This window comes from Ahaetulla prasina, chromosome 2 (genome assembly GCF_028640845.1).
Source record: "Ahaetulla prasina isolate Xishuangbanna chromosome 2, ASM2864084v1, whole genome shotgun sequence".
NCBI classification, from domain to species: domain Eukaryota; kingdom Metazoa; phylum Chordata; class Lepidosauria; order Squamata; family Colubridae; genus Ahaetulla; species Ahaetulla prasina.
The window spans coordinates 12,087,231-12,113,720 of record NC_080540.1 but is presented as its reverse complement, the minus strand read 5'-3'; the positions used below and the strand labels follow the sequence as shown (position 1 = coordinate 12,113,720).

Below are 26,490 nucleotides of genomic sequence, written 5' to 3'. Positions count from 1 at the left end.
TGTCAAACTCGCGATGATATGTTGTCATTATGTGACGCATCACAACTTTTTTCTAAAATGGGGGTGGGTGTGACCAGCACATGACGCATCCGACCTGCGGGCCATGAGTTTGACACCCCTGCTCTAAAGGGTTGTGCAAAACCTTGCAAACTAAGGGAACAAAAAAATAAATAAAGTGGATGCTACTTTAAATTAATTAAATATAGCTAACACAACTGCTCCCTGTATTGGCATATCCTGCCTTGAATGGATTTCTGCCTGTGGTGTTTGCTTTGCTTATGAATAGAGCCATCTAGATAGTTGTCTTCCTCTTTCAATCAGCTCTTTCTCTCTTAAGTGCTGGCATCTGCTGTGGGGGCTGCTTTCTGCCTTTAAGAGCATGTTTCTCCATTTCTCCCTTTGGGGAGATATAATCAGAGGTGGGTTTCAGCAGGTTCTGACCAGTTGTGGAGAACCGGTAGCGGAAAATTTGAGTAGTTCTGAGAACTGGTAGTAAAAATTCTGACTGGCCCCACACACATCTATTCTCTGCCTCCCGAGTCCCAGCTGATCCGGAGAAAATGAGGATTTTGCAATAACTTTCCCCTGGAGTGGGGAGGGAATGGAGATTTTACAGTACCCTTCCCCTGCCACGCCCCACCAAATCACGCCCACCGAGCCATGCCACACCCACCAAGCCACGCCCACAGAACCGGTAGTAAAAAATTTGAAACCCACCACTGGATATAATATTTTGCCTTTTTTAATATTCCCCCCCTCCCAAATTTCATTCTTCTGCTTCCCACAGCACCAAACATTTAATTTCTTGACGATATTCTTGATACACGATCAGAAAGGTTAAAATCTGTCGGTCTTCGCCTTGTTTTGACAAGCTAAGGAAGCTTTTGAAGAAAGCAGCAGAGCTGATACATTTCTTTAGCAGTCAACCCGGGTTTGACGTGTCGTGTGTTCCCCTTCGGGATCTTATCGTGTGTGTGTGTGTGTGTGTGTGTGTGGATTACAACAACGTGGCTCTCTTTCTGCCCTCTTTGAGGGGGGGGGGGTTTGAGAACGTTCGACAAGTGGGATTGTGACGTCACAATCGGAACGTTCTGTGTCTTTCCCTTTTTTTAAAAACGTTGAGGCGAAGGTTTCGTTCTACGGCTCGAATTCTGACGGGCGACCAAGCGACGTACAAATTGTGTTGCGAATAAATCGCGGCTCCCTGCCCCCCCCACTCCACACACACTCCCAAGATCCACGAGCAAAACTTCCGCGCGCGATTAAAAAACAACAACACCACACACACACACACAATGCCACTCCAGCCCTCAAAGCGCAAGGGCCGTGTGTTTCCCCCCAGTTCTCCTTCACCACCACCGAGGCATCCTCCCGAGAGGGCTCGGCCGAAGCGGAGAGGTTGAGGATCGGGCAGGGGAAAACTTTTACTATCCCGCTTTTCCGACGACACGCACTCACACAACGCGCCCCGGCAACTTTGCAAAAAGTAAAAACTTCTCGCCTGTCTCGCTCCGCCCCTTTTTTCCCCAACCTCCCCCCCACACACACCGGCCGGATCAGCCACGTCAGCGGGAGACTCAAGTCCCGGCTGCAAGACTTCAGCAAGGGAGAGAGGAGCTGGCGGCGGGGTGGGGTGGGGACACGACCCGGGACGCTGCCCCCCCGCCCTTGGCCCTCTTTTTCCCCCCCCTCTCGCCCTCTTTTTTCCCCTCCTGCCAGCATGGTTCTGCTCACCATGATCAGCCGGGTCCAAGACGGGCTGCTTTTGGCTGCCTCCATGCAAGAAACGGAGCAGGTAAGTTGGGGGGTGGGGAGAGAAGAGGGGGGGGTCCTGCACCCCCACCGCGGCTCTAGCCCCCCCCGTCCCTTCCCCAATTGCTCAGCCGCCTCGGTTGTTCTGGAGCGCACCTGCGATTGGCTTAAGGCTCCCTTGTTTTAAGACATTCGACAGGTGACAGTTTGTGATTGGAAAGAATGGATGGGGTTTCTCCCACGGTTTTTAAAATTTGGTTTCTAATGCTCATTCTGAAGCGAGTAAAGGCGGCTTTATGAGTCTGCGCTTGGTTTTATTTAGATATCTGGACCCTTTTCCCCCCTTCCCTCCTCCTCCTCCTCCCTGCTATTTTATTTGCTGGCAATTGTTGGACTAGCTTAGGGGTCAGCAACCTGCGGCTCTGGAGCCGCATGTGGCTCCTTCACCCCTCTGCTGTGGTTCCCCGTGACTCAAAATAGGCGTCACAACCGCTAATGTGCGACACTCACGGGCAATTTATTGAGCTTTGCGACCTCCGATAGGCCAACAGTGGATAAATCCAAGAAAAGAAAAGGAGTTTCAGAAGAAAACACGACGTTTTAATTCAACTACATATGCTAGTTTTGTGGCCGCTCAAGAAATAGTCAGGCACGGGAAGGGTTTTGTGGCTCCCAGTGTTTCCTTTTCTGTGGGAAACGGGTCCAAATGGCTCTTTGAGTGTTTCAGGTTGCAGACCCTTGGGATAGACTAACAGTTAAAATTAAGGAAAAGGAAGAAACTGAATACTGGGACTCATTTTATCAATGACTAGTCAATAAAAACAGAAGTTAGAAACATGGAAATATAAGAGGATTAATTTTATAAGGAAGGTTTGCTAAAATGGAAACGGGTCCAAATGGCTCTTTGAGTATTTAAGGTTGCAGACCACTGGACTAGCTGACCTCCAAGGTCCCTTCCAACTCTGTTACTATTAATTTGGGGGTTTATCCTTCGCCCTCACTTAAACAGAGTTGGGGGAATACAGGAGAACAGCAAAAGGTATTTTATTTATTCCTGGCATGTTTTCTTGGCTTAGATTTCTCTTAGGACCAAGCAAAGAGGGCCTTTGCTCTTCCTGGCTAAATGCAGGAAGTCCTCGGCTTACGACTAGGGTGTCTAAATGCAGGTAGTCCTTAATGTACAACCGCAATTGAGCCCATAATTTCTGTTCTTAAGTGAGACATTGGTTATATGAATTTGCCCCGTTTTATGACTGTTCTTGCTCCAGTTCAGCAAATCAGTGCAGTTAAGGTGGCAACACGGTTGTTAAGGGAATCTGGCTTCCCTGTTGATTTTGCTTGTCGGGAGATCACAAAAAGGGGGAAATCACATGACCAAGCAGCTGAATTTTGATCACGTGACTAAGAGGATGCTGCAATGGTTGTAAAAGGGTGAAAAAACGGTCAAAGGTCACTTTTTTCAATATAACTGAAAACTTTGAACAGTCACTAAACGAACTGTTTGTAAGTCGAGGACTACCTGTACTGCAAGAGCAGAGTTTGCAATTTTGCCCTCCATCACTTAGGTTAGGTGAAATTATGGTAGAATTCTCCGACCTGCTTCTGTCTGAAGTTGTGAGGGATCACAATTTCTACACTGGCTTTTTTGAATGACAAACTTTTTTTTCTCCCCCTTACCTGAAGTCAAATCGGAATTTTCAAGAATATCACAATCAAGCCAAACAGCTTTTCCGAAAACTTGGGGATCATTCGCCAAATCGATGCTCATTGCAGGCTGGAACGATGACTTTTCAGTAAGTTTTTCTGATTCATAGTGAAGTGGAGAAGAAAAAGATTGATTCAATTTGCATGCCACATGGTGAAGCCACTGAGGAATGCGCCTATTCCATCACCTTGAAATTTCTTGCAATGGCCTAGGACTTGAATTATCAAAAAATAAAAATGAGGAAACTCATTGCCAGATTATAAACGCACACCAATATTTAGTTACTTCTGGAACCTGGTCAGCCTTTTTGCCTGTCAAATGCTTTATAACAGAATAACAAAGTTGGAAGGGATCTTAGAGGTCTTCTAGCCCAACCCACTGCTGAAGTAGGAGACCCTATACCGTTTCAGACAAATGACTATCCAGTCTCTTCTTAAAAACCGCCAATGATGAAGCACCCACAACTTCTGGAGGCAAGGCGTTTCACTGGTTAATTGTTTTTCCTGTCAAGAAATTTCCCCTTAGTTCTAGGTTAGTTCCCTCCTTCATAAGTTTCCATCCATTGCTTCTTGTTCCGTCTTAAGGTCCTTTGGAGGATAGATTGGCCCCCTCTTCTTTGTGGCAACCCCTCAAATATTGACCGCTGTCATGTCATTCCTAATCCTTCTGTTTGTTAAACTAGAGTAGACATTCCCAGTTCCTGCAACTGTTGTTCTAGCTTAAAAAATTACAGTGATGAAACACATAGGGGACTGTGATCATATTTTCACCCTAAATGACTTGATTGAGTAATCAGATCTTAATTAAACTGAACATCAGATGTGCCAACTTCGGTGTTCACACAGATCCTTGGTATGAAAAATCTACCAGCTATAGATTCATAGTTGTTTAAACTGAGAAATTGAAGTTTAGCACAAGTCAGGAAATTAATCCAATTTCAAGCCATGATTCAATGACGTGGGTGGTTCTAAATTAGCTTGTTGATTGAAGCCTCCTTGTTTGAATAGAATAGAAAAGAATAGAATAGAATAGAATAGAATAGAATAGAATGTTTTATTGGCCAAGTGTGATTGGACACACAAGGAATTTGTCTTGGTTCCTATGCTCTCAGTGTACATAAAAGAAAAGATACGTTCATCAAGAATCATAAGGTACAACACTTAATGATAGTCATAGGGTACAAATTTAACACTTAACAATATCTATGGTAAAGAAACAACAGATTCACCCATTTAAGTTTATTCATCCCAAATATTTTTTTGGATGGTTTTGAACTGATTTAGTATAAAGCACTGAGGGTCAATTGAGGGCAGCGGTGTGTAATATGGCTGGGCGGGCTAAGGTAAAGGTTCCCCTCGCACATACGTGCTAGTCTAGTCGTTGCCGACTCTAGGGGGTGTGCTCATCTCTGTTTCAAAGCCGAAGAGCCAGCACTGTCCGAAGACGTCTCCATGCATTTGGCCAGCGTGACTCAACACCAAAGGCGCACGGAACGCTGTTATCTTCCCACCAAAGGTGGTCCCTATTTTTTCTACTTGCATTTTTACATGCTTTCGAAACTGCTAGGTTGGCAGAAGCTGGGACAAGTAACGGGTGCTCACCCCGGTTACACGGCAGCACTAGGGATTCGAACCGCTGAGCTGCCGACCTTCGATCGACAAGCTCAACGTCCTAGCCCCCTGAGCCACCCACTCAGGCGGGCTAGTATGCTTTAATAGTTAAGGCACTAGGCTAGCAACTAGGAGACTGTGAGTTCTAGTCCCTTAGGCATGAAAGCTGGCTGGGTGACTCTCAGCCCCACCCACTTCACAAAGTTATTGTGGAGAAAATAGGAGGTGGAAGGAGCATTAGAAATCATCACTGCTTTGAGTTATAAAAAAAGGTGGAATAAATTCCTTCTGTGTCCAATCACACACAATCAGACTTCAGTGCCAGGAAAATGTTTCCTTCATTTTCCAAGGTTTTAAAGTACACAGTTATGACAATTTAATATACTTGGGAGTTTTTTAAAAAAAAAGTAAAAATGGTTAGACAATCAAGTCTTTTGGCCTGGTACTTTATGATGGATGAGAACACCTGCTTTTATGACCGTCTGACAAATTTGCTGCCAAATTTTGTAAAGGGATACTTAAACCAAGAAATGTAGGAGATATAGACATCACCATGGATGTTTGGTACCATCAAACTAAAAGCCCCAGAGGTATGTGTAACATGTGTGAAATAATAATGTGTGACACAATGGTGCTTGTCCAAAAGGGATGGGACATCAATAACGAGAATTATGACACACCCTGAGATATGGTGGTGATGTACCCACAAATCATTTACAGATGTGTACAGCATGTGCACAGGGAAGCTGATACAAATTATTGTAAATCACTGTTTCCAAATATCCCAAAGGTGCTTTTCCAAAAGGCAACTAGACTTCCTTGCTTTTTTTCCTGAGAAACATTTTGCTTGTCATCCAAAAATCTTCTTCAGTTCTACAGATAACTGAAGAAGCTTCTTGAATGAGAAGTGAAACGTTTTCAAGGGGAAAAAAAAACAACCCAAAAGTGCAGTTGCCTTTTGGAAAAGCAGTTTTGGTGCAAGATGGAGAATCTCCATGGACACCTACTGTTTCCAAACCTATGTGCAGATTTACTTCTCAAATCTTCTTCTCGTTTCCCTTAATTTCTGCTGCATTTGCCCCTACAGTTACCTGATCAGCCAGGGGATTTGTTACCTGACACTCTGCGAAGCTAACTATTCAAAGAAGTTGGCCTTCTCCTATCTGGAAGAGCTGCAAACGGAATTCTGGGAACTTTACGGAAAGAAAATCTCATCCGTGTCCCGGCCTTACGCCTTCATTGAGTTTGGTAAGTATAAAGGTGAATAGATTTCTGACAAGGAATCCCATCATAAAGAGGACTGCAACATGGCATCCCTGGGCCTCAGGTTGTCTGTCTCCATTCTGTTCTGACCTAGGCTTCCCCAAACCACGAATCAGACTCCTTGTCCCGACAAAAACGCCTTTTTATTAAGTTATTGTGAATAGTCTGGCTGAGGAACTCTGGGAGTTGAAGTCCACAAGTCTTAAAATTGCCAAGGTTGGAGACCCCTGCTCTAGGCCCAGAATAATTTGTAACCAGTCTTTCCTGTTTATTTTTGTCTCTGAATTCCAGTTGTTGGCAGGGCAGAAGAGCAGGGAAACAGTGTGTAGAGTCATGAAAATTAGATGGACAGGATCTTGGGTAGACCACCAGTTGCCTAGATCAGGAGTCCCCAACCTCTTTTCTGCGAACTGGCACTCATCCGGGGCATGCCAATAATCGGGCCACGCAAACAAGCAAAGCCCCATTCATGGGATGCAGGCTGCACATGAAACCACACCTCCTCCAATCCGCAGAAAAACCTCTGTCTATGGAACTGGTCTCTGGTGCCCAAATGTTTGGGGGCCTCTGACCCGAAAGAGTGAAGGCTGCCTACAGTAACAGGCTGCAAGTTGATCTGGTTTTCTGGAAAGGGCGTGTGGATGAGCAGGTAAATCCACCCAATTCTTCCCAATTCTTATTCCTCATCTTTATCAACTTGTTAGGATTGTGTAAGGATAAAAGAGGGGGGAGGGTTTGTGGTGGGAAAAATGTACCATATGACCTCCGGAGGAATATCGTGACCATGAATACATGCTGCATAAATCAACAAATCCATGTTTAAGCATGAGTTGCTTTGACAGGCTAAAAGACTAGGGCCAGACCAGGGGTGAAATGCTACCAGTTTGGGCCGGTTCGCCTGAACTGGTAGTAAAAAATACTACTGGTTCCCCGAACCGGTAGTAAAAATGCTTTTAAAAGTTTTAAAAAGGCTTGGACAATCGCATGGCACAGCTGTGATCATCCAAGCCTTTTAAAATTTTTTTTAAAAAGCTTCCCAAAATTGCGCGCCACAGCTGATTCCCCCCCTCCACTATTCTGTTTAACTTCCCAAGCCTCCTTTTGGTGTGTATTGTGCATGCGCGCATAGCATGTTTTGTGCAAACTGTGCATGCGCACAGTCCATGTTTGGTGCAAATTGTGCATGCGCACACAGAGCGCGCATGAACAGCCAACCAACTGATAGCAAACCAGTTCAGATTTCACCATTGGGCCAGATGAAGTTGCTTGCACTGTGTTTCCCTTGCAATCAGTGGGATCAATATTGCCATTTGCCCATTGATTTCAGTGGGACATTCAACAGAAACGCAGTGCCATTGGTATCTAACACAGATTCTGTCCACTATGTTGAGACCTTGCCAGGGTACTCAAAGTAGCCGTCTTCCCAACTCTGATGCCCTATGGTTGGCTATGCTGCTTGGGGGGATTCTGGGAGTTGAAGTGCACAAGTCTTAAAGTTGCCAAGTTTGAAGTCCTCTGCTGTAGAGATTCTCAGTCATCCAGGTCATGATTGTCCCAAAGGTGCTTTTCCAAAAGGCAACTAGACTTCCTTGCTTTTTTCCTGAGAAACATTTTGCTTGTCATCCAAAATCTTCTTCAGTTCTACAGATAACTGAAGAAGCTTCTTGAATGAGAAGTGAAACGTTTTCAAGGAAAAAAACAACCCAAAAGTGCAGTTGCCTTTTGGAAAAGCAGTTTTGGGCAAGATGGAGAATCTCCATGGACACCTACTGTTTCCAAATATCCCAAAGGTGCTTTTCCAAAAGGCAACTAGACTTCCTTGCTTTTTTCCTGAGAAACATTTTGCTTGTCATCCAAAATCTTCTTCAGTTCTACAGATAACTGAAGAAGCTTCTTGAATGAGAAGTGAAACGTTTTCAAGGAAAAAAACAACCCAAAAGTGCAGTTGCCTTTGAAGCATTTTTTTACTACTGGTTTGGGCAAATAGGTAGTAAAAAATGCTTTTAAAAAGTTTTTAAAAAAGGCTTGGACAATCGCATGGCACAGCTGTGATCATCCAAGCCTTTTAAAACTTTTTGAAAGCATTTTTTATTACCTATTCGCCTGAACCGGTAGTAAAAAATGCTTTAAAATTTTTTTTTAAAAGGTTCCCAAGATTGTGCACCACAGCTGATTCCCCCCTGTCTCTGTTCTACTTAACTTTCCAAGCCTCCTTTTGGTGTGTATTGTGCATGCGCGCACAGTCCATGTTTGGTGCAAATTGTGCATGCGCACACAGAGCGCGCATGAACAGCCAACCAACTGGTAGCAAACCAGTTCAGATTTCACTGTTGGGCCAGATGAAGTTGCTTGCACTGTGTTTCCCTTGTAATCAATGGGATCAATATTGCCATTTGCCCATTGATTTCAGTGGGACATTCAACAGAAACGCAGTGCCATTGGTATCTAACATAGATCCTGCCCACTATGTTGAGACCTTGTCAGGGTACTCAAAGTAGCCGTCTTCCCAACTCTGATGCCTTATGGTTGGCTATGCTGCTTGGGGGGATTCTGGGAGTTATTATTATTATTATTTATTATTTATTATATTTGTATACCGCCCATCTCCCGAAGGACTCAGGGTGGTTCACAGCCAATAAAACAACAGAAAACATATAATACATATAAAACAGCAAAAAGAATAGACAATTAAATTCAGTTGATGCCTTAAAACTTTTAAATACAAATTTAAAACCCATTTAAACCCCTGATTTAAAAACCCCAATTTAAAACTACGTTCAAGCTAGTCCTGCTCTTCGAAACAGCAACGTCTTCAGCTCGCAGCGGAAGGACCTGAGATCGGGGAGTTGACGAAGCCCCAGAGGGAGCTCGTTCCAGAGGGTAGGGGCCCCCACAGAGAAGGCCCTCCCCCTGGAAGTCGCCAGCCGACATTGTTTAGCTGATGGTATCCGGAGGAGGCCCTCTCTGTGAGAGCGCACTGGTCGGTGAGAGGCTAATGGTGGCAGTAGGCGGTCCCGTAAATATCCCGGCCCTAGGCCATGGAGCGTTTTAAAGGTGATAACAAGTACCTTGAAGTGAACCCGGAAGACCACTGGGAGCCAGTGCAGATTACGCAGGAGGGGTGTTACACGGGAGCCACAAGGTGCTCCCTCTATCACCCGCGCAGCCGCATTCTGGACCAGTTGAAATCCAAACTCCGCCATAAATGCAGGACATGCCAAACTTTCAGGCTATCGGATAAGACCAAGGAAGGGAAGAGCTATGCACACTTCAGTCAGGGATCTTAAAGGCTCATTTGGAAGGAATATATAAACTCGGAAACTGCAACTTCCCACTCTGGTTTTTATTGAAGATTTCTTTAAATGTTCTGTAATGCTTCTTCCCAGGTTTTTTCACCACCTGGGCTGTCATTTTTTAAAAATTAATTTTTATTTTTTAATATAAACATTCCATCTTCCCTTAAGCAATGTGTCGTCTGAGTACAAAAATCTTGATGCAATAACCATCAAGATTTACAACAGCATTCATGACACTGATATTAATTATCTGATCTTACAATTGAAATATTGAACATAGTAAACCTACTCATCTTGCTGGCTTTCCAAAACGATGTTCCACTAGAGTTTCTTTAATTAACTAATTAAATTAGCTTACAATGTATAGGGCAATAGTCTCATTCTATTTGTATATATTTACAAAGTCAACTTATTGCCCCCCCAACAATCTGGGTCCTCATTTTACCTACCTTATAAAGGATGGAAGGCTGAGTCAACCTTGGGCCGGGCTCGAACCTGCAGTAATTGCAGGCTTTGTGTTCTTAATAACAGGCCTTACCAGGCAGAGCTAAACCGGCCCCTTGCTGGGTAAATGACATGTCTGCAAGCAAACCACCAAACTCAGAAAACATCAAGAATTCCACAGTTCAATCCTGGGCTGTAGACATGCTCTTCTGTTTGAATGGTTTAAACCAGTGGTCACCAACTGGTGGTCCGTGGACCACTGGTGGTCCCTGAGAAAATTTTGGTGGTCCTCAGAAAAATTATTTGCATTTTTTAATATTGCCCTAAATCAGGGGTCCTCAAACTATGGCCCCCGGGACGGATATGTGCAATGAATATTTATGTTGCTGCAGAGAGTCTCCCCCTTCGGGATCTTTTTATGTGGGTCAGAGGGGGTCAAAAATTCTGACTTGGGGTCTGCTTCGGCCTCCTGGTGTAGGGCTTTGTGTGAAGGCTGGAGAGAAGTACCGCTGGTGTGAAGATTCGGAGGGCCTTGTTCCAGTGGGACTGCCTCATGGGCTGGAACTGCCTGACCATCTCAGCCCACTGAGCCGCCAGGTGCCGGTACCTGTCCTTGCACTCCTGCAGGTCTTCCCTCTGTTTGGAAAGCCTATGCTCCTAGTCCTCAGTTAGGTGCTTCTGCTGAGCCTCCTTCTCGCTCAGTCCAATTTGAACTGAGCTGTTTTGCCAACTCGTTCTCATGGTGGCTGCTTAGCTCCAACAACTGCTTCTTGTTGGGGCCCTAAGGAGCCCGGGCGGGCGGGCAGGCAGGCAGGCATGGAGTAGCGAGTAGAGGCTGGCAAGGTGCCCCTCGATGTGAATGACATTGGGCTGGCCACACCCACCCAGTCATATGACCACCTTGCCACGCCCACCCAGCCGGTCATTAGGCAGATCATATTAGTGGTCCACGGGATTTAAAATTATAAATTTAGTGGTCCCTGAGATCCAAAAGGTTGGTGACCCCTGGTTTAAACAGTTTTAACTCTTTTAATTTATATTGTTGTTGTTGAGGGCATTTCCATTACTAACATTGTTAGTAACATTTTAAAAGTTTAAAAGTCTAACGAATAAAATGAGAACCATTGCTCTTTGCAGTGAGAGGAATGCAAAGTTGAGTCACGGCTGAGTTAAGGAATCTCATGTGCCATGGTGAGTTGGGAAACGTTCGGGGTATCTGGTTGTCGAAGGTTGATGTAGATGGAAGAAAATACTTGCAATGCAAAGATATGGATGGCCTTATTTTTCCTTACTAGACATTTACATCCAGAAGCTGAAGAAATCCTACTTAGACACTTGGTCAAAACGCCATCTAAGCAATATCAACACGGAGCTCCAGGACGTTCAGAAGATCATGGTGACCAACATTGAAGAAGTCCTCCAAAGAGGGGAGACCTTATCAGGTACAGGATGGAGACCTACATGAATGGGTTCGCTTAGCCATCTCTGCATTTCCTTAACAATTGCTGCGGAAAAGGCCAGAAAATTATTTTCGTTCACATGGGTACCTCAAGTTAAAACCACAATGACCTACAACTACAATTGCAAGCTCAGTTATGATTGTATGTTGACGACTACCTGTATTGTGGCTTTTATAGTAAATGGAAGGTGGCCAAGATGTCTTGCAAAGTCCCTTTATACTTTTCCAAGTTCTTTCACAACTCAGGAGCCGGAATCCTATTCCCGCAGCGATTATGAATTCATCCTCTCTTAGGAAGTCACTTCTTTATATATTTCCTTTTTCTTTACTACAGGTATCCTTCATTTACGACCAGGGGTGGGCTTCAAAAATTTTCTCTGCCTGGTTGCTGGGTGGGCATGGCCTAGTCGGCCTCCTGCACTGCGGCCATGGGGGGAGGCGTTTTTACCCTCCCTGGGCTCCGGGGGCTCTTTTTGAGCCTACACAGGCCCGTTTCCAAAGTTCTGGTAGGCCCATTTTTCATCCTCCCCAAGCCTCCACTCCACTCACCTGCATCCAAAACAGGCCGCTTGGGGACTCCTGGGAGGAGAGGAGAGGGATGGGTGAGGACAGCCAGGAGTGGGATTTGGGGGTTCTCCGAACTGCACAGAATCTTAGCTAGAGGTTCTCCCGAACCCCTAGCAGCCCACCTCTGCTTACAACCACAATTGAGCCCCAAATTTCTGTTGCTAAGCAAGACAGTTGTTAAGAGAATGTTACCCCATTTTACAACCTTTCTTGACACAGCTGTGAAGTGAATCAGTAGAGTTAAGTTAGTGCCACGGTTGTTAAGCAAATCTGGCTTCCCCATTGGCTTTTTTTTTTTAATTTACATTTATATCCCGCCCTTCTCCGAAGACTCAGGGCGGCTTACAGTGTATAAGGCAATAGTCTCATTCTATTTGTATATTTACAAAGTCAACTTAATGCCCCCCCAACAATCTGGGTCCTCATTTTACCTACCTTATAAAGGATGGAAGGCCGAGTCAACCTTGGGCCGGGCTTGAACCTGCAGTAATTGCAGGCTGCTGTGTTCTAATAACAGGCTTCTTACCAGCCTGAGCTACCACGGCCCCAAAGTCACGGCGGCTTTGTTTATTAGAAGGTCATAAAAGAGGATTACATGACCCTAGGGAGACTTCCCAGTAGTCACATGATCAAAATTTTGAAAGTTGGCCACTGGTTCATATTTATGACCGTTGCAGTCATAAATATGAACCAGTGGCCAACTTTCAAAATTTTGATCATGTGACTACTGGGAAGTTGCAACGGTCAGCAGTGTAAAAAAGAGTCATGTCACTTCATTGCCGTTGTAACTTCGAATGGACACTAAACTAATGGTTGTAAGTCGAGGACTATCTATATATTCTTTTTTTCTTTTCTACTTTTTCTTTACTGCACTGACTATTCTTTTAAATCTTTCATATATTTTTTAGTTTGTACAGGTAGTCCTCGAGTTCCAATAATAATTGAGCCCAAAATTTATCTTGCTAAGTGAAATGTTTAAGTGAGTTTTGCTGCATTTTTAGGACTTTTCCTGCCGCAGTTGTAAACGTCACTGCCGTTTTTCAGTCCGTTGTAACTTTGGTCACTAAATGAATTGTTGTAAGTCGAGGACTGCCCACAGTAGTTTTTATCTTTTTAATTGTTATTTAATTGTCATTTTGAATAAAATTTACTATAAAAAAGAGGCCACCTAATCCAGTTACCTTTGCTACCGGTTTGGAACCGGGAGCATGCGCATGCGCAGAGCATCCATGATGACGTCCGGGCAGGTGGGTGGAGCCTCCCGACGCTGCCACTCCTGGTTTGCCCAATCCGGGGCAAACCAGTAGAAACCCACCACTGATCTAATCTGTCTGGGGAGACTATTCAAAATGGCTGATTCTGCTCCTGAAGGGCCCTCTTTCTGAGCCTTGCTAACCCCCCTTCTCCTCCCTCCCCAAGATGTGGGGAACCCACAGCAGCTTTTCCTGGCAAGGCTGAATAGAAAGACAACTGAGGCAATTGTGTTTTCTTTGCCTTCTCTCCTTCTTCAGCTCTGGACTCCAAAGCCAGCAACCTGTCAACCCTCTCTAAGAAATACCGCCATGATGCCAAGCTCCTCAACAGCCGCTCCGCTTACGCCAAAGCTGCCGCCACCGGCCTCATCTTCATGGTGCTTCTGCTCTACGTCCGCTTCTGGTGGCTGGTGTGACCCAATATCTCCCTCTTGTTTCCAAAGCCCCGTGTGACTTGGGCTTTTGCTTTGAGGAGAAACATGGAAATACCCCAAAGTTTGCCCCTCGGGATGATGTTCCTGTTTTTGGCATCACCCCCATTTGCATGGTTGGCCTTACAACGGCAGCTGCAAGATGCCGAGTGGACCTACGACTATTTATAATGGGGAAAAAGTGAGGAGAGATTTGTGGCTTTTCATAGCTCAGCTTTTCTTTCAACAAAGCTCTTACAGCATTTGTCAACGGCTAGCAGGTTGATTGTGTCATTGGCTCCTGCTGCAATAAATCTGTAGCTTTTGTGTGTGTTTTTTTAACATACTACAAGTCTGTGTTACTATCAGCATGCTGGGCCAGGGGTGAAATCTAAAAATTTTCCCTATAGGTTCTGTGGTCGTGGCTTAATTGGTGGGTGTGGCTTGGTGGTCAGGTGACCGGGTGGGCGTGGCCAATAATAATAAAAATAATAAACAAATACATAATAAGAGGTACCAAAAACCAACTTTCACACTTTACACACACACAACACAACTGACTCACACACAATATAAAAACAGCTGCACTTCACCCAAAATGGCCCCTGCAACAAGCAGGAACCTCATAGCCACAAAAAGCTCAAAAACCAAATTTCACACTTTACAGACACACAACACAACACCGCTGATTCACATATACACACAAAATGCCACATACAGCTTTGTGAGATTTTGTGTGTTTGTGTAGTTAGAGTGAAACACTACAGAAACACACCAAATCTCACAAAGCTGCACAAATATTTTTTTATTTTTATTTTATTTATATTTTTAGATAAAAGCAGCTAAATTTAAAACTTCCTTAACTTTAAATTGCTATGTCTAAAAAAAAATATAAAACTCCTAAAAAAAACCCCAATTAACTATTTTTTAAAGCCCCCCCCCCCAGTTACTTATCCAATTGAAGGGACAAGGCAGGTAGATTGAGTTGCTCACTGATGAGATGGATTGCAGGCAGGCAGATTGAGTTGCTAGCTGATGCAACTGATTGCAGCAGCCAATCGCCTTGCTTTGACAATTGGGTGGGCAGGGTGGGGGGACAGGGATTTTTGCTACCGGTTCTCCGAATTACCTGCCCCCATCGCTACCGGATCACCCGATCCAGTCCGAACCAGGAGCATTTCACCCCTTTGCTGAGTTTACGACCCTACAGCTGGATGTGAAATTTCCCTCCCTTAATCCCCCCAATATCTACCCAGGGAAACATCGAAACCAGAAAAACTGAGGGCAGAAAAAGACCTAGTAGTCCATCAAGCCTGCCCTTTTGTTTATATATTATTTTTAGTTATTAAATTAAATATTAAATTTTATGTATTAAATTTATCGAAGAGGTACCCTGTGGTAAGATGGCTGCTCATCTTACCACAGGGTAACGTTTTGAGTTTGTTTGGTTTTTTGTTTCCTTTTTAGCTTATTGTTTTTAATTGATTTTTTAAAAATATTTTACTTATTTTTATTTTCGTTTTTATTATTGTATTTTTTTCGGATGATAAGACATGTGTTTATCCCAAGCACATTTAAACTCAGTTACTGATGATTGACGCACTACCTCCGCTGGAAGTTAGTTCCAAGCTTCCACTATTCTTTCTGTGAAGTTATCCTTTCTAACATTACTTTTGAACTTCCCTCCTGTCAGTTTGAGGTCATGTCCCCGTGTTCTTGATTTATGGGTTAATATTGAAAATACTACCTTTTAGAACAGGGGTCTCCAACTCTGGCAACTTTAAGACTTGTGGACTTCAACTCCCAGAATTCCTCAGCCAGGGAAGCGAAGCTGGCTGAGGAATTCTGGGAGTTGAAGTCCACAAGTTGCAAGGTTGGAGACGCCTGGACTAGAACCTCATTCACACCCTTAGTATATTTAAAGGTTTTCATTATGTCCCTACCCGTTTCCCTCCTGTCCTCCAGGCTGAACGCATTCAGTTCCTCTAACCTCTCCTGATAGGTTTTGTTCCTCAGACCTTCCACCATGTTTGTGGCCCATCTCTGGACTTCCTCAGTCTTATCAATATCTTTTGTTAAGTGAGGTCTTCAGAACTAGACGCTTGAGGTCTAACTAAAGCCGTATATAGCAGGAGTATGACCTAATTTTTCTTGCTGATAATCCGTCTAGTGTAGCATCTCAAATATGACATCTCAAATGCATTTGCTGTCTGTCTGGTTCGCTTGCAAGGAAGTAAGAGTAACAGAGTTGGAAGGGACCTTGGAGGTCATCTAGTCCAATCCCCTGCTAACACAGGAGACCTGTACTAGGGATTCGGACCACCGACCTTTCTGATTGACAAGCTCAGTGTCTCAGCCACCTAGTCAGGTCGACCTCTTGGTTTGCAAAAAAGTTGACAACCTGGGTTGCAAACCAGGAGATGGTGTAGTTATTACTGTGAAAACAGGTGAAAACTCCCACCTAAGGTGAAAACATCCACCTAAGGAATCTTGTCTACAAATGAAATAGCCAGGAACTGAATTCAGTTTGGGGGAAGTTTTTAACTTTACTTCATGTCTGTAGCCTTTTGCACAACGAGTATAATAATCGGTAACAGCATTTCATTCTTTAGAGACGTTCTCAGTGGAAGGTGAGCTGAATTGGAAAACACTGACACAGTGGAATGAACAAAACAGGGGAAAAAATGGAGTGGAAGGTTTGATGAAACCTAATTTGAGATTATCCACACCTGCTTTTTCCAACTTCCGTATAATGTTGGACTTCAACCTCTAGAATTCTCAGCAGCTTAAATTGCCAGGTTATTCAATCCTTCCCTGCAAAGAGACCAACTCTGAAGACAGCTGTAAGAACGCCACCTAGTAAATCTCAATGAGTTTGAAGAGACTTCCTCTCGAGTCAATGGATATACTTTCCATTCTCCTTGACGTATGAGCTGAAATCCTGCTGCTAGGACTACCGGCCCGAATTCTGAGAGTTGGAAGTCCAACACATCTGGAAGATGTTCTGGGGAAGATCTACCAAGGTGGGATGACCTGGCCCTCTATAGGCTTCAGATTTTGTAAGATGACAGTAGGATCCAAGTCACGTTGCATCACACGTGGGATGGCAGAAACACCTGGAGCTTTTTGAGGTCACTGCTGGCATTTCTTCATTTCTCCACGCTGCTCTTGGATATTCCACCAATCCTGCAAATGTCACTGGGGAAAGCTTATGTCCTTGGCCAAAGTTCCCTTCCAGCTCCATTGCTGACCCACAGTGTCCTCACGCAGGGGGTGAGGATTCACTCCACTGTCTGCCCCACAGCCTCTTCCGATGGGGTAGCGTCCTTAAAAGGTCCCTCGTTCTCTGGAACGGGAGTTAGGTGGGAAGGATTGGTTGGGTGCGGCCATCTGTGCAATTTGGATGAAGGCTGTGGGCGGGGCCTGTGTGGTGAAAGCTGGCCACTCCCAGGAGGAAGGCAGGATCTGTCCAGGAGGGAGAGGATATCGTGGTGCAAACGCTCAATTGCCACGTCTTTGGGGAGGCGGCCCGTATGGTTCCGGAGGTTCTGCTTGGCACCATGTTGCAGAAGTAGACATGCCACTTGATAGCTTCCCTCCCGGGCAGCCAGGAACAGAGGGGTCTGGGCCTGCAGACGGAGTGAAATGGGACAAAGAAGAATTAGGGGTGACACGATAGCAGTTTTCCAGTATTTGAGGGGCTGCCACAAAGAAGAAGGGGTCAAATCAGTGGTGAAATCCAATTTTTTTTTTACTACCGGTTCTGTGGGAGTGGCTTGGTGGGCGTGGTGTGGCTTGATGGGCGTGGCAGGGGAAGGATACTGCAAAATCTCCATTCCCTCCCCACTCCTGAGGAAGGATATTGCAAAATCTCCATTCCCACCCCACTTCTGGGGGAAGGATATTGCAAAATCCCCATCCCACTCTGGGGCCAGCCAGAGGTGGTATTTGCCAGTTCTCCAAACTACTCAAAATTTCTGCTACCAGTTCACTGAACTGCTCAAAATTTCCACTACTGGTTCTCCAGAACCTGTTGGATTTTACCCCTGGGTCAAATTGTTCTCCAAAGCAGCAGAGGGCAGGAAACAAGAAACAATGGATGGAAACTAACCAAGGAGAGAAGCAACCTGGAATTAAGGAGTAACAGTAAGGACAATTAACCAGTGTAATAGCTTGCCTCCAGAAATTGTGGGCACTTCATCACTAGATGTTTAAGAAGAGACTAGATAGTCATTTATCTGAAATGGTATAGGTTCCCCTGCCTGAGCAGGGGGTTGGACTAGAATACCTCAAAGTTCCCTTCCAGATTCGATTCTATTCTATTCTATTCTATTCTATTCTATTCTATTCTATTCTATTCTATTCTATTCTATTCTATTCTATTCTATTCTATTCCATTCTATCCTTTCCTACCCTACCCTATCCTACCCTAGAGCACCAGGGAACTGCCAGAGGACTGGAAAAGAGCTGATGTAGTTTCCATCTTCAAAAAAGGAAAAAAATAGATCCAGGAAACTTCCGACCTATCAGCCTGACCTCAATATCAGGGAAGATTCTGGGACAGATAATCAAGCAACGAATCAGCAAACACCTAGAAGCAAACAAAGTAATAACCAAAAGCCAACATGAGTTTGTCAAAAACAGATCATGCCAGACTAATCTGATTGCATTCTTTGACAAAGTGACAAAATTAGTGGACCAGAGGAATGCTGTTGATATAATTTACTTGGATTTCAGTAAGGCATTTGATAAAGTAAACCATAACCTATTACTAGATAAAGTAGAAAAATGTGGGTTAGGCAACATCATCACCAGATGGATTCATAACTGGCTGACCAACCGCACTCAACGTGTAGTCCTCAATGGAACTACATCCATATGGAGGGAAGTATGCAGTGGAGTACTCCAAGGCTCTGTTTTAGGCCCAGTACTCTTCAACATCTTCATCAATGATTTGGACGAGGGGATAGATGCGGAACTCATCAAATTTGCAGACCACACCAAGCTAGCAGGCATAGCCAACACTCCGGAAGATAGGCTGAAGATACAGAAGGATCTTGACAGCCTCAGAATCTTCTTTCGTTGGGGTTGTTACTTGGAACCCTGACACTTAGATGGATTAGTTTGAAGAACGTTAAATAGTATATTTTGGTGGAAGGCAACTTTCTTTATATTCTAATCCTTGGGGAATCCGTTTGGCATCTTCACAAGTTGGTAACCTTCTAGAGAAGGATCCAGCAAAAGAAATCAAATGCACATTACCTGATTATCTAGTAGGTCCTTGTCAGCTCCATTTCTGAGCAGAATGAGGGCGGCCTGGACATTGTTGACTGCTGCAGCCCAATGGAGAGCACTCTTCCCTGTGAGACAGGAGAAATCCAGGCGTGAAGGAAAGAATTTGAGTCTAGGATGGTGGGTGGGAAACTGGACTTCATTCACCCAAAGGTGTTTTTTTCAAAAGGCAACTGGACTTTCTATTTTTTTTCTTTGAAGACGTTTCGGTTGTCATCCAAGAAGCTCCTTCAGCTCTTCAGAAAGTCCAGTTGACTCATGAAAAAGCACCTTTGGGACAACCGTGACCTGGATAATTGAGAATCTTGGTAGACATTGGACTTGATTCAATAATGGTGGGCAAACCATCTCTGAATTTTTCCTTCCACTCCTTTAGGGAATTCTGAGAAAGATTAGAATCCTGTCCTGGATTCTAATGTATAATAAGTAGATAATGGGAAATGGTGCCCACCCCCAGACTGATCTTTCTCAACCTGATATCCAGAAGTGGGCTGCTGGCGGTTCGGACCGGTTCACCCAAACTGGTTGTTCCGATTCTGCACGGTTTGAAGAACTGGAAAATCAGACCACAGGCTGGCTCTGCCCCGCCTGTTTTTCAGCCCATTTTCAGCCATCTTTTGGGACATTTTCAGGCCATTTTTCCAGCCAAAATCACCCAAAAAACAGCCAAAAATCAGGCCATTTTCCTGGCCAAAGTTGACCTGAAAATTGGACTGAAAACAGCCAGAAAAAAGGCCTGAAAACAGCCAGAAAAATAGCCTGAAAACGGCCTGAAAAAAAGACCTCAAATCAGCCCGGAAAATGCCCCAAAACAGGTCTTTTTGGGGGCCATTTTCAGGCCAATTTTCAGGCTGATTTTGGCCAGAAAACTAGCCTGAAAACGGCCTGTTTTTTGGCCATTTTTCATACCATTTTTGTGTCTGTTTTTTTGGCGGTTTTTCATGCCGTTTTCAGGGCCGACTTTGGCATCAATAGCCCCCTCCTTTCTCTGGTACTTCTTCCAAGTTTATTTCCCTTTCTTTGTCAAAAATGTACAGATCTCAGAATTGCAATCACTTGGTCTTTTCTACCACAGTTCCCTGGATGAGTTGTTATTAGCACTACCTCAGCTTATAACTCAGCCAGCCGTGAACCTCACCTCTCTTATCTACGGCATGGATGTCCGCGTGGTTGGCCACCAGCTCTTCCACCATATTTTCGACCCCAAGCCGTGTGGCGAGAATGAGAGGGGTTGTGCCATCATCTGCCGAAGCATCCAGTTCTGTCTGTCTCTGCCGGAGAAGGATCTGATGGAGGCCATTTCACCATCAGGAGACACAAGCGCAAAGAGCAAAATACAATGTTTGAGGGCTGAAGTTTTGCTGCTAAATCATCTTACCTCAGGAGGAGCTAATCTCTTAGTGAAATTTTCAGCAAATTATTCACTTTGGCATTTATTCTACGTGGGAAATCAAATTACAGGTAGTCCTTGACTTACGACCGCCAGTGGTGGCCAGATTTTCCATTGCTATGTCAGACGGTTGTTAAGTGAATCGTACCCAACTTTGTGACCATTTTGCCATGCTTGTTAAAGCGAATTATTGCAGTTGTTAAGTGAATCACGGAGCCATTAAGCAAATCCAGCTTCTCCCATTGACTTTATGCAGAGTCTTCTGCTTGAGCAGGGGGTTGGACTAGAAGACCTCCAAGGTCCCTTCCAACTCTGTTATTCTCTTATTGTCAGAAGCTGGCTGGGAAGGTCAGAAGTGGTGATCATATGTTCCTGGTATGTTGCAACTGTCGTAAGTACGTGCCAGTTGCCAAGCGCTTGAATTTTGATCAGGTGATGATGGAGAAGCTGTTGTAAATATGAGGACTGGTCATAAGTCATCAGAACTTCAGAACCAGGTGATAAGTACCTTCTGGGGGTACTTATGACCTGGTTCCCCCCCCCTTTGGGGGTTCCACTGCAATTTCAGTCAGTGACTGTTTGTTAAGTCAAGGACTATCTGTATAGATAACAACAGAATCTGGAAATCCTGACCAAGTGTCTTTCTGTTCCATACTGTTGCTGTGGTTAGTTGCAAAGTTGTGTCCGACCCATTGCGACTTCATGGACAACGTTCCTCCAGGCCTTCCTGTCCTTTACCATCCCCCGGAGTCAAGGGTGGGCTTCAGATCCTTTAGCAACGGGTTCGCTGCCCCATTGCTGGGTGGGTGTGGCCATGGCGGGCGTGGCCTACTTGGCCACCTGCACCATGGCAGGGTGCGGGCATTTTTTGCCCTCCCCAGGCTCTGGAGGCTCTCCTCGAGCCTCCGAGAGGGTGAAAACAGCTTCTCCCAGGGTCTGGAGGCTCTCCAGAGGCTGGAAACAGGCCTGTTTCTGAACTTTCAGAACATGTAATAGGCCCTTTTTTTGCCGTCCCAGACCCTCTGCGCAGCCCCTGCGCATACCTGGAATGATGAACAGGCAGTGTGGAGACTCCTGGGAGGGGTGGATCGGGGTGGGCAGGGCTAGCCAGGGGTGGCATTTGTGGGTTTGCCAAACCCTGGCAATCCTTGGCTAGAGGGTTGCCTGCACCCCCAGGAGCCCACCCCTGCCCAGAGTCCATTTAGGCTTCAGTGACTCCATCCAGCCACCTCATTCTCTGCTGCCCACTTCTTCTTTTGCCCTCAATTGTTCTGTTCCATACTATAGTAATCCTATTTTCTCTTTTTCTGACCTGGAATACCCCCAAAGCATCGGCTGCTATCGCACTATGCAAGGGGGTCCGTCCCCACTGGTCCCGGGCATTAACATCGGCTCCAACTGTCAGGAGTCTGCGGGCAGCATCTGCGCGAGAGTATCGAGCTGCTAAGTGGAGAGGGGTTTCTCCGAAGTTCTCCATTTGCTTGTCTGTCCAAGAACTCTCCACCTTCAACCCAGTAGAACAAGCCAAGGACATTGGTGGAGTCAGGCCACAAACTGGAAGCATAAAGAGCATACATGAAGCATACCTGAAGCTAGGATTGGCTATTTTAGCTCGGTTTACAATCTTTAGCCAGCTTTGAATGATTTTGGACAGAAAGCATCCTGATTCTGACCTCTCAATAGTAGTACCTGTGAGAGGGATCTTGGAGTCCTAGTGGACAACCATTTAGATATGAGCTAGCCATGTGCAGAAGCTGCCAAAAAGCCAACACAGTTCTGGGCTGCATAAACAGAGGGATAGACTCAAGATCATGTGAAGCATTAATACCACTTTATAATGCCTTGGTAAGGCCACACTTGGAATATTGCATTCAGTTTTGGTCGCCACACTGTAGAAAAGATGTTGAGACTCCAGAAAGAGTGGAGAGAAGAGCAACAAAGATGATTAGGGGCCTGGAGGCTAAAACATATGAAGAACGGTTGCAGGAACTCGATATGTCTACTTTAACAAAAAGAAGGACTAGGGGAGACATGATAGCAATGTTCCAATATCTCAGGGGTTGCCACAGAGAAGAGGGAGTCAAACTATTCTCCAAAGCACCTGAGGGTAGAACAAGAAGCAATGGGTGGAAACTAATCAAGGAGAGAAGCAACTTAGAACTAAGGAAAAATTTCCTGACAGAACAGTCAATAAGTGGAACGACTTGCCTGCAGAAGTTGTGAATGCTCCAACACTGGAAATTTTAAAGAAAATGTTGGATATCCGTTTGTCTGAAATGGTGTAGGGTTTCCTGCCTGGGCAGGGGGTTGGACTAGAAGACCTCCAAGGTCCCTTCCAACTCTGTTGTTGTTGTGATGATGATGATGATGATGATGATATATAAATATATAAAGAACAGTTGCTGGAATTGGATATTTCTAGTTTAATGAAAAGAAGGACTAGGGGTAACATGATTTGATTCTATTGTTATAGGGTATAACAACAGATATCTGAGTTTCCCTCTGCTATATTATTCTTTTCTTTCTCATACTTTCCCTTGTCTCTTGTCTCTTACATTTGAGCCCAAAGTTTTCATTCCCAAGTGAAATGTTTGTTAAGTGAGTTTCGCCCCATTTTACAACATTTCTTGCCACAGCTGTTAAGTGAATCAGTGCCATCCTTAAGGTAGTAAAACACAGTTGTTTAAGTGAATCCGGCTTCCCCATTGACTTTGCTTGTCAGAAGTTTGCAAAAGGTGTTCACGTGACGTCAGGATGCTGCAACCATGTCATAAATATGAGTCAATTGCCAAGTGTCTAAATTTTGATCATGGGGCCATGGGATGCTGCAACGGTTGTTAAGTGTGAAAAATGGTCATAAGTCACTTTATTCAGTGCTGCTGTAACTTCTTGGTTTTGCTCTTAAATTTTTCTTTTTAAAGCAAAATTATAAACATAAACGTTAATATTTTTTTTTACTTTTATCCTTACGAACCGCTTTCAGATTTGCCCATTTTTCAGGTTTGTCCTTTATTTTCGCCAACCAAATATGGTTACTGTAGAAATAGGGGAAAGCAGGCTCCCGACAAGCAAAATCAATGAGGGGAAGCCAGATTCGTTGAACAGCTGCATGATTCACTTTAACAACCGCAGTGATTTGTTTGACAACAACAGGCAAAAAAAATGTCGTAAAATTGGGTGTGACTCATTTAACAAACACCTTGCTTAGCAATAAAATCTATTCTGCGGTTGTAAATCAAGGATTATCTGTATCCTTAACGAGGCATTTCCATGTAAAGTTCAGCCAGAATCCCTAAATTACAAACCACAACAGTTTGCTTCACATGTGGCTCTAAGCCAAATTCTAATTGCATTGTTACTTAGTCTGGGGAGTGAACAAAATCATTTGCTAGTCTGGCTATTCGAAGTATACATGCTTAGCAATTTGTTCTTGAAAACTATGCAACGCAGCGGCTGCCAATTTCCTGAGCTTTGCCAGCAGCAACAAAAAACAACAAAATGCAGTCTGAGATCCACCCATTCTAAACACCCACAAAGAAACAAACCCAAGGCCTCTAGGCAAGAACAATATGATCTGATCTCATCTAATTGAACTAAGCGATCCTGTTTTATAGATCTTACCCCTGTTCGATATACTATATTGTAAAGACAAAGAAAATAATTCAAATGTAAACACGAGTTGGGTTTTTGGGAGGGGGAAGCAAATCGACGTTCTTCTTCCTTGGCTACTAAGCAGGACAATGAAAAATTCTCGGATGTATAAAATCATAGCTGAAATGCTGGCTTGTTACCACACCATCAGCCAAAGCTGCCCTAACCTTTGGCATGCTGAATATTTGCTCAGGTTGCACAATTTTTCCTTTGGTTCCTGAATTCCCTGAGTTTGCCCAGTAGGTTGGATCACAAAAGGGTTAGAGCAGTGTCAATCAGTCAGTCAATCAATCAATCAATCAATCAGAATAGAGCTGGAAGGGACCTTGGAGGTCTCCTAGTCCAACCTTCTGCTCAAGCAAGAGGCCATATGCCATTTCAGACTGGTGGCTGTCCAGTCTCTTCTTAAAAATCTCCAGTGATGAAGTATTTATTTTATTTATTTATTTATTTTATTAGATTTATAAACCGCCCTTCTCCCGAAGGACTCAGGGCGGTGTACAGCCAAGATAAAAAGAGACAATATACAATTAAAAAATAAATTAAAAAACTTATTACACAGTGTGGCCGAAATTAAAATAATTAACATCTAAAAACCCCAGTTAAAACTAAAAATTTAAAATTATAAACTAAACAATTAAGAAAGCCCCGCACGAACAAACAAATATGTTTTCAGTTCGCGGCGAAAAGTCCGAAGGTCAGGTATTTGTCGTAAACCAGGGGGAAGTTCATTCCAAAGAGTAGGGGCCCCCACAGAGAAGGATCTTCCCCTGGGGGCCGCCAGCCGACATTGTCTGGCGGACGGCACCCTGAGAAGGCCCTCTCTATGGGAGCGTACGGGTCGGTGGGAGGCATGAGGTAACAGCAGGCGGTCCCGTAAGTACCCAGGTCCCAAGCCATGGAGCGCTTTAAAGGTGGTAACCAAAACCTTGAAATGCACCCGAAAGGCAACAGGAAGCCAGTGCAGTCTGCGCAGGAGAGGTGTCACATGGGAGCTACGTGAGACTCCCTCTATCACCCGCGCAGCTGCATTCTGGACCAACTGAAGCCTCCGAGTGCATCTCAAGGGGAGCCCCATGTAGAGAGCATTGCAATAATCCAGGCGGGAGGTAACAAGAGCATGAGTGACTGTGCATAGGGCATCCCGATCAAGGAAGGGGCGCAACTGGCGAACCAGGCGAACCTGGTGAAAGGCTCTCCTGGAGACGGCCGCCACATGATCTTCAAGCGACAGCCGTGCATCCAGGAGAACACCCAAGTTGCGCACTCCCTCCTTTGGGGCCAATAACTCACCCCCAACAGTCAGCTGCGGTTGCAGCTGACTGTATCGGGGTGCCGGCATCCACAGCCACTCCGTCTTGGAGGGATTGAGCTTGAGCCTGTTCCTCCCCATCCTCCCCATACCTACAAGTACTGGACGCAAACTATTCCACTGGTTAATTGTCCTCTATTAGGAAGTTTCTCTTTAACTCCAGCTTGCTTCTCTCCTTGACAATGTCTCAACCTTGACAATTTTGAGATGTGTGGACTTCAACTCCCAGAATTCTCCAGCCAGAAAGTTCCTTGGTTGGGGTATTGGTTACTTCTTGGACAGAGGTGGTATTCAGCCAGTTCGGACTGGTTCGGGCGAACTGGTAGCAGCGACTTGCCCACCCACCTGCACAGGCGCAATCCCATCCTGTATCGTTGTGTTTTTGACGTCACATGTATGTGTGGACAGCGTGCACGCACTCACATTTCCAGTGCTGGGTGAACCGGTAGCTACAGTATGAATTGTTGAATTGGCAAACAAGCCAACAGCAAGAGCCCAACCACAGGACCTCCAATACCACTCCCATCAACACTGACAGGGCAAGACACTAGAATATAAACTGAGAGCAAACCCCATTCCTTACTAACATTGATGATGTTACCTAGTTTGGGAATGAAACGTCTGCAAGAAACCAACCAAGTGTCAGAGTTCCAGAAAACTCCTTCTGGAGAAGGAGATTCGGAGTAATGTCAGAGTTCCAGAAAACCCCTCTTGCAGAAAAGACTCCGAAGCAAACATCTTTCAAAGTTCTTTTACTAGGATAGGTAAACTGGCACAGCTGGATGAAATCCGAATCTGGGGATCCAGGTTTATCCTCAGTAAGACAAACTCCAAAATCACCAACCCCTTGACCCCTCTGCCGATCACATGCTCCAATCGCCAACCGTCCCATCTCAAGACATCATTCCGACCACTCCTTCTCCAGATGCAGGCTCGGCCTGACCTTGACCGGCAGGAAGAAAGTTATATCTAATGGCCCCCTCTACCAAATCCCCCCTCCTACTTTCCCACACATGGGAAAGTGGCAGCGCGGAAGCCTTCGGCCTAGCATGGCTTCCAAAGCTGACACCAAGCTCAGTGAGCACC

The 26,490-nt window shown here is 44.9% G+C and overlaps 2 protein-coding genes across 4 annotated transcripts in view; one reads left to right on the top strand and one right to left on the bottom strand.

Annotated features, from left to right (window-relative positions):
• The first annotated feature begins 1,634 nt into the window (after positions 1-1,634).
• LOC131192511 (vesicle-trafficking protein SEC22b-B-like) lies at positions 1,635-14,146 on the top strand. The gene is made up of 5 exons (XM_058171717.1): positions 1,635-1,795; positions 3,436-3,545; positions 6,155-6,315; positions 11,366-11,512; positions 13,608-14,146. Exons 1-5 carry the CDS (start codon positions 1,721-1,723, stop codon positions 13,763-13,765), a joined length of 651 nt encoding a protein of 216 aa, XP_058027700.1. The 5' UTR covers positions 1,635-1,720; the 3' UTR covers positions 13,766-14,146.
• A 1,683-nt stretch (positions 14,147-15,829) lies between these two features.
• The window catches only part of NOTCH4 (notch receptor 4), a 76,722-nt gene continuing 66,061 nt past the window's right edge, over positions 15,830-26,490 (bottom strand). Inside the window, exons 23-26 of one of the 3 annotated variants that reach the window (XM_058171640.1) lie at positions 21,754-21,995; positions 20,190-20,337; positions 19,022-19,119; positions 15,831-17,388 (exon numbers count right to left, since the gene is read on the bottom strand). In XM_058171640.1, coding sequence (XP_058027623.1) covers positions 17,041-17,388; positions 19,022-19,119; positions 20,190-20,337; positions 21,754-21,995 — 836 coding nt within the window. In that variant the 3' untranslated portion in view covers positions 15,831-17,040. Of the gene's footprint in view, positions 17,389-19,021; positions 19,120-20,189; positions 20,338-21,753; positions 21,996-26,490 lie in introns of all 3 variants that reach the window. The other 2 variants (XM_058171641.1, XM_058171643.1) reach the window with 2 other exon arrangements.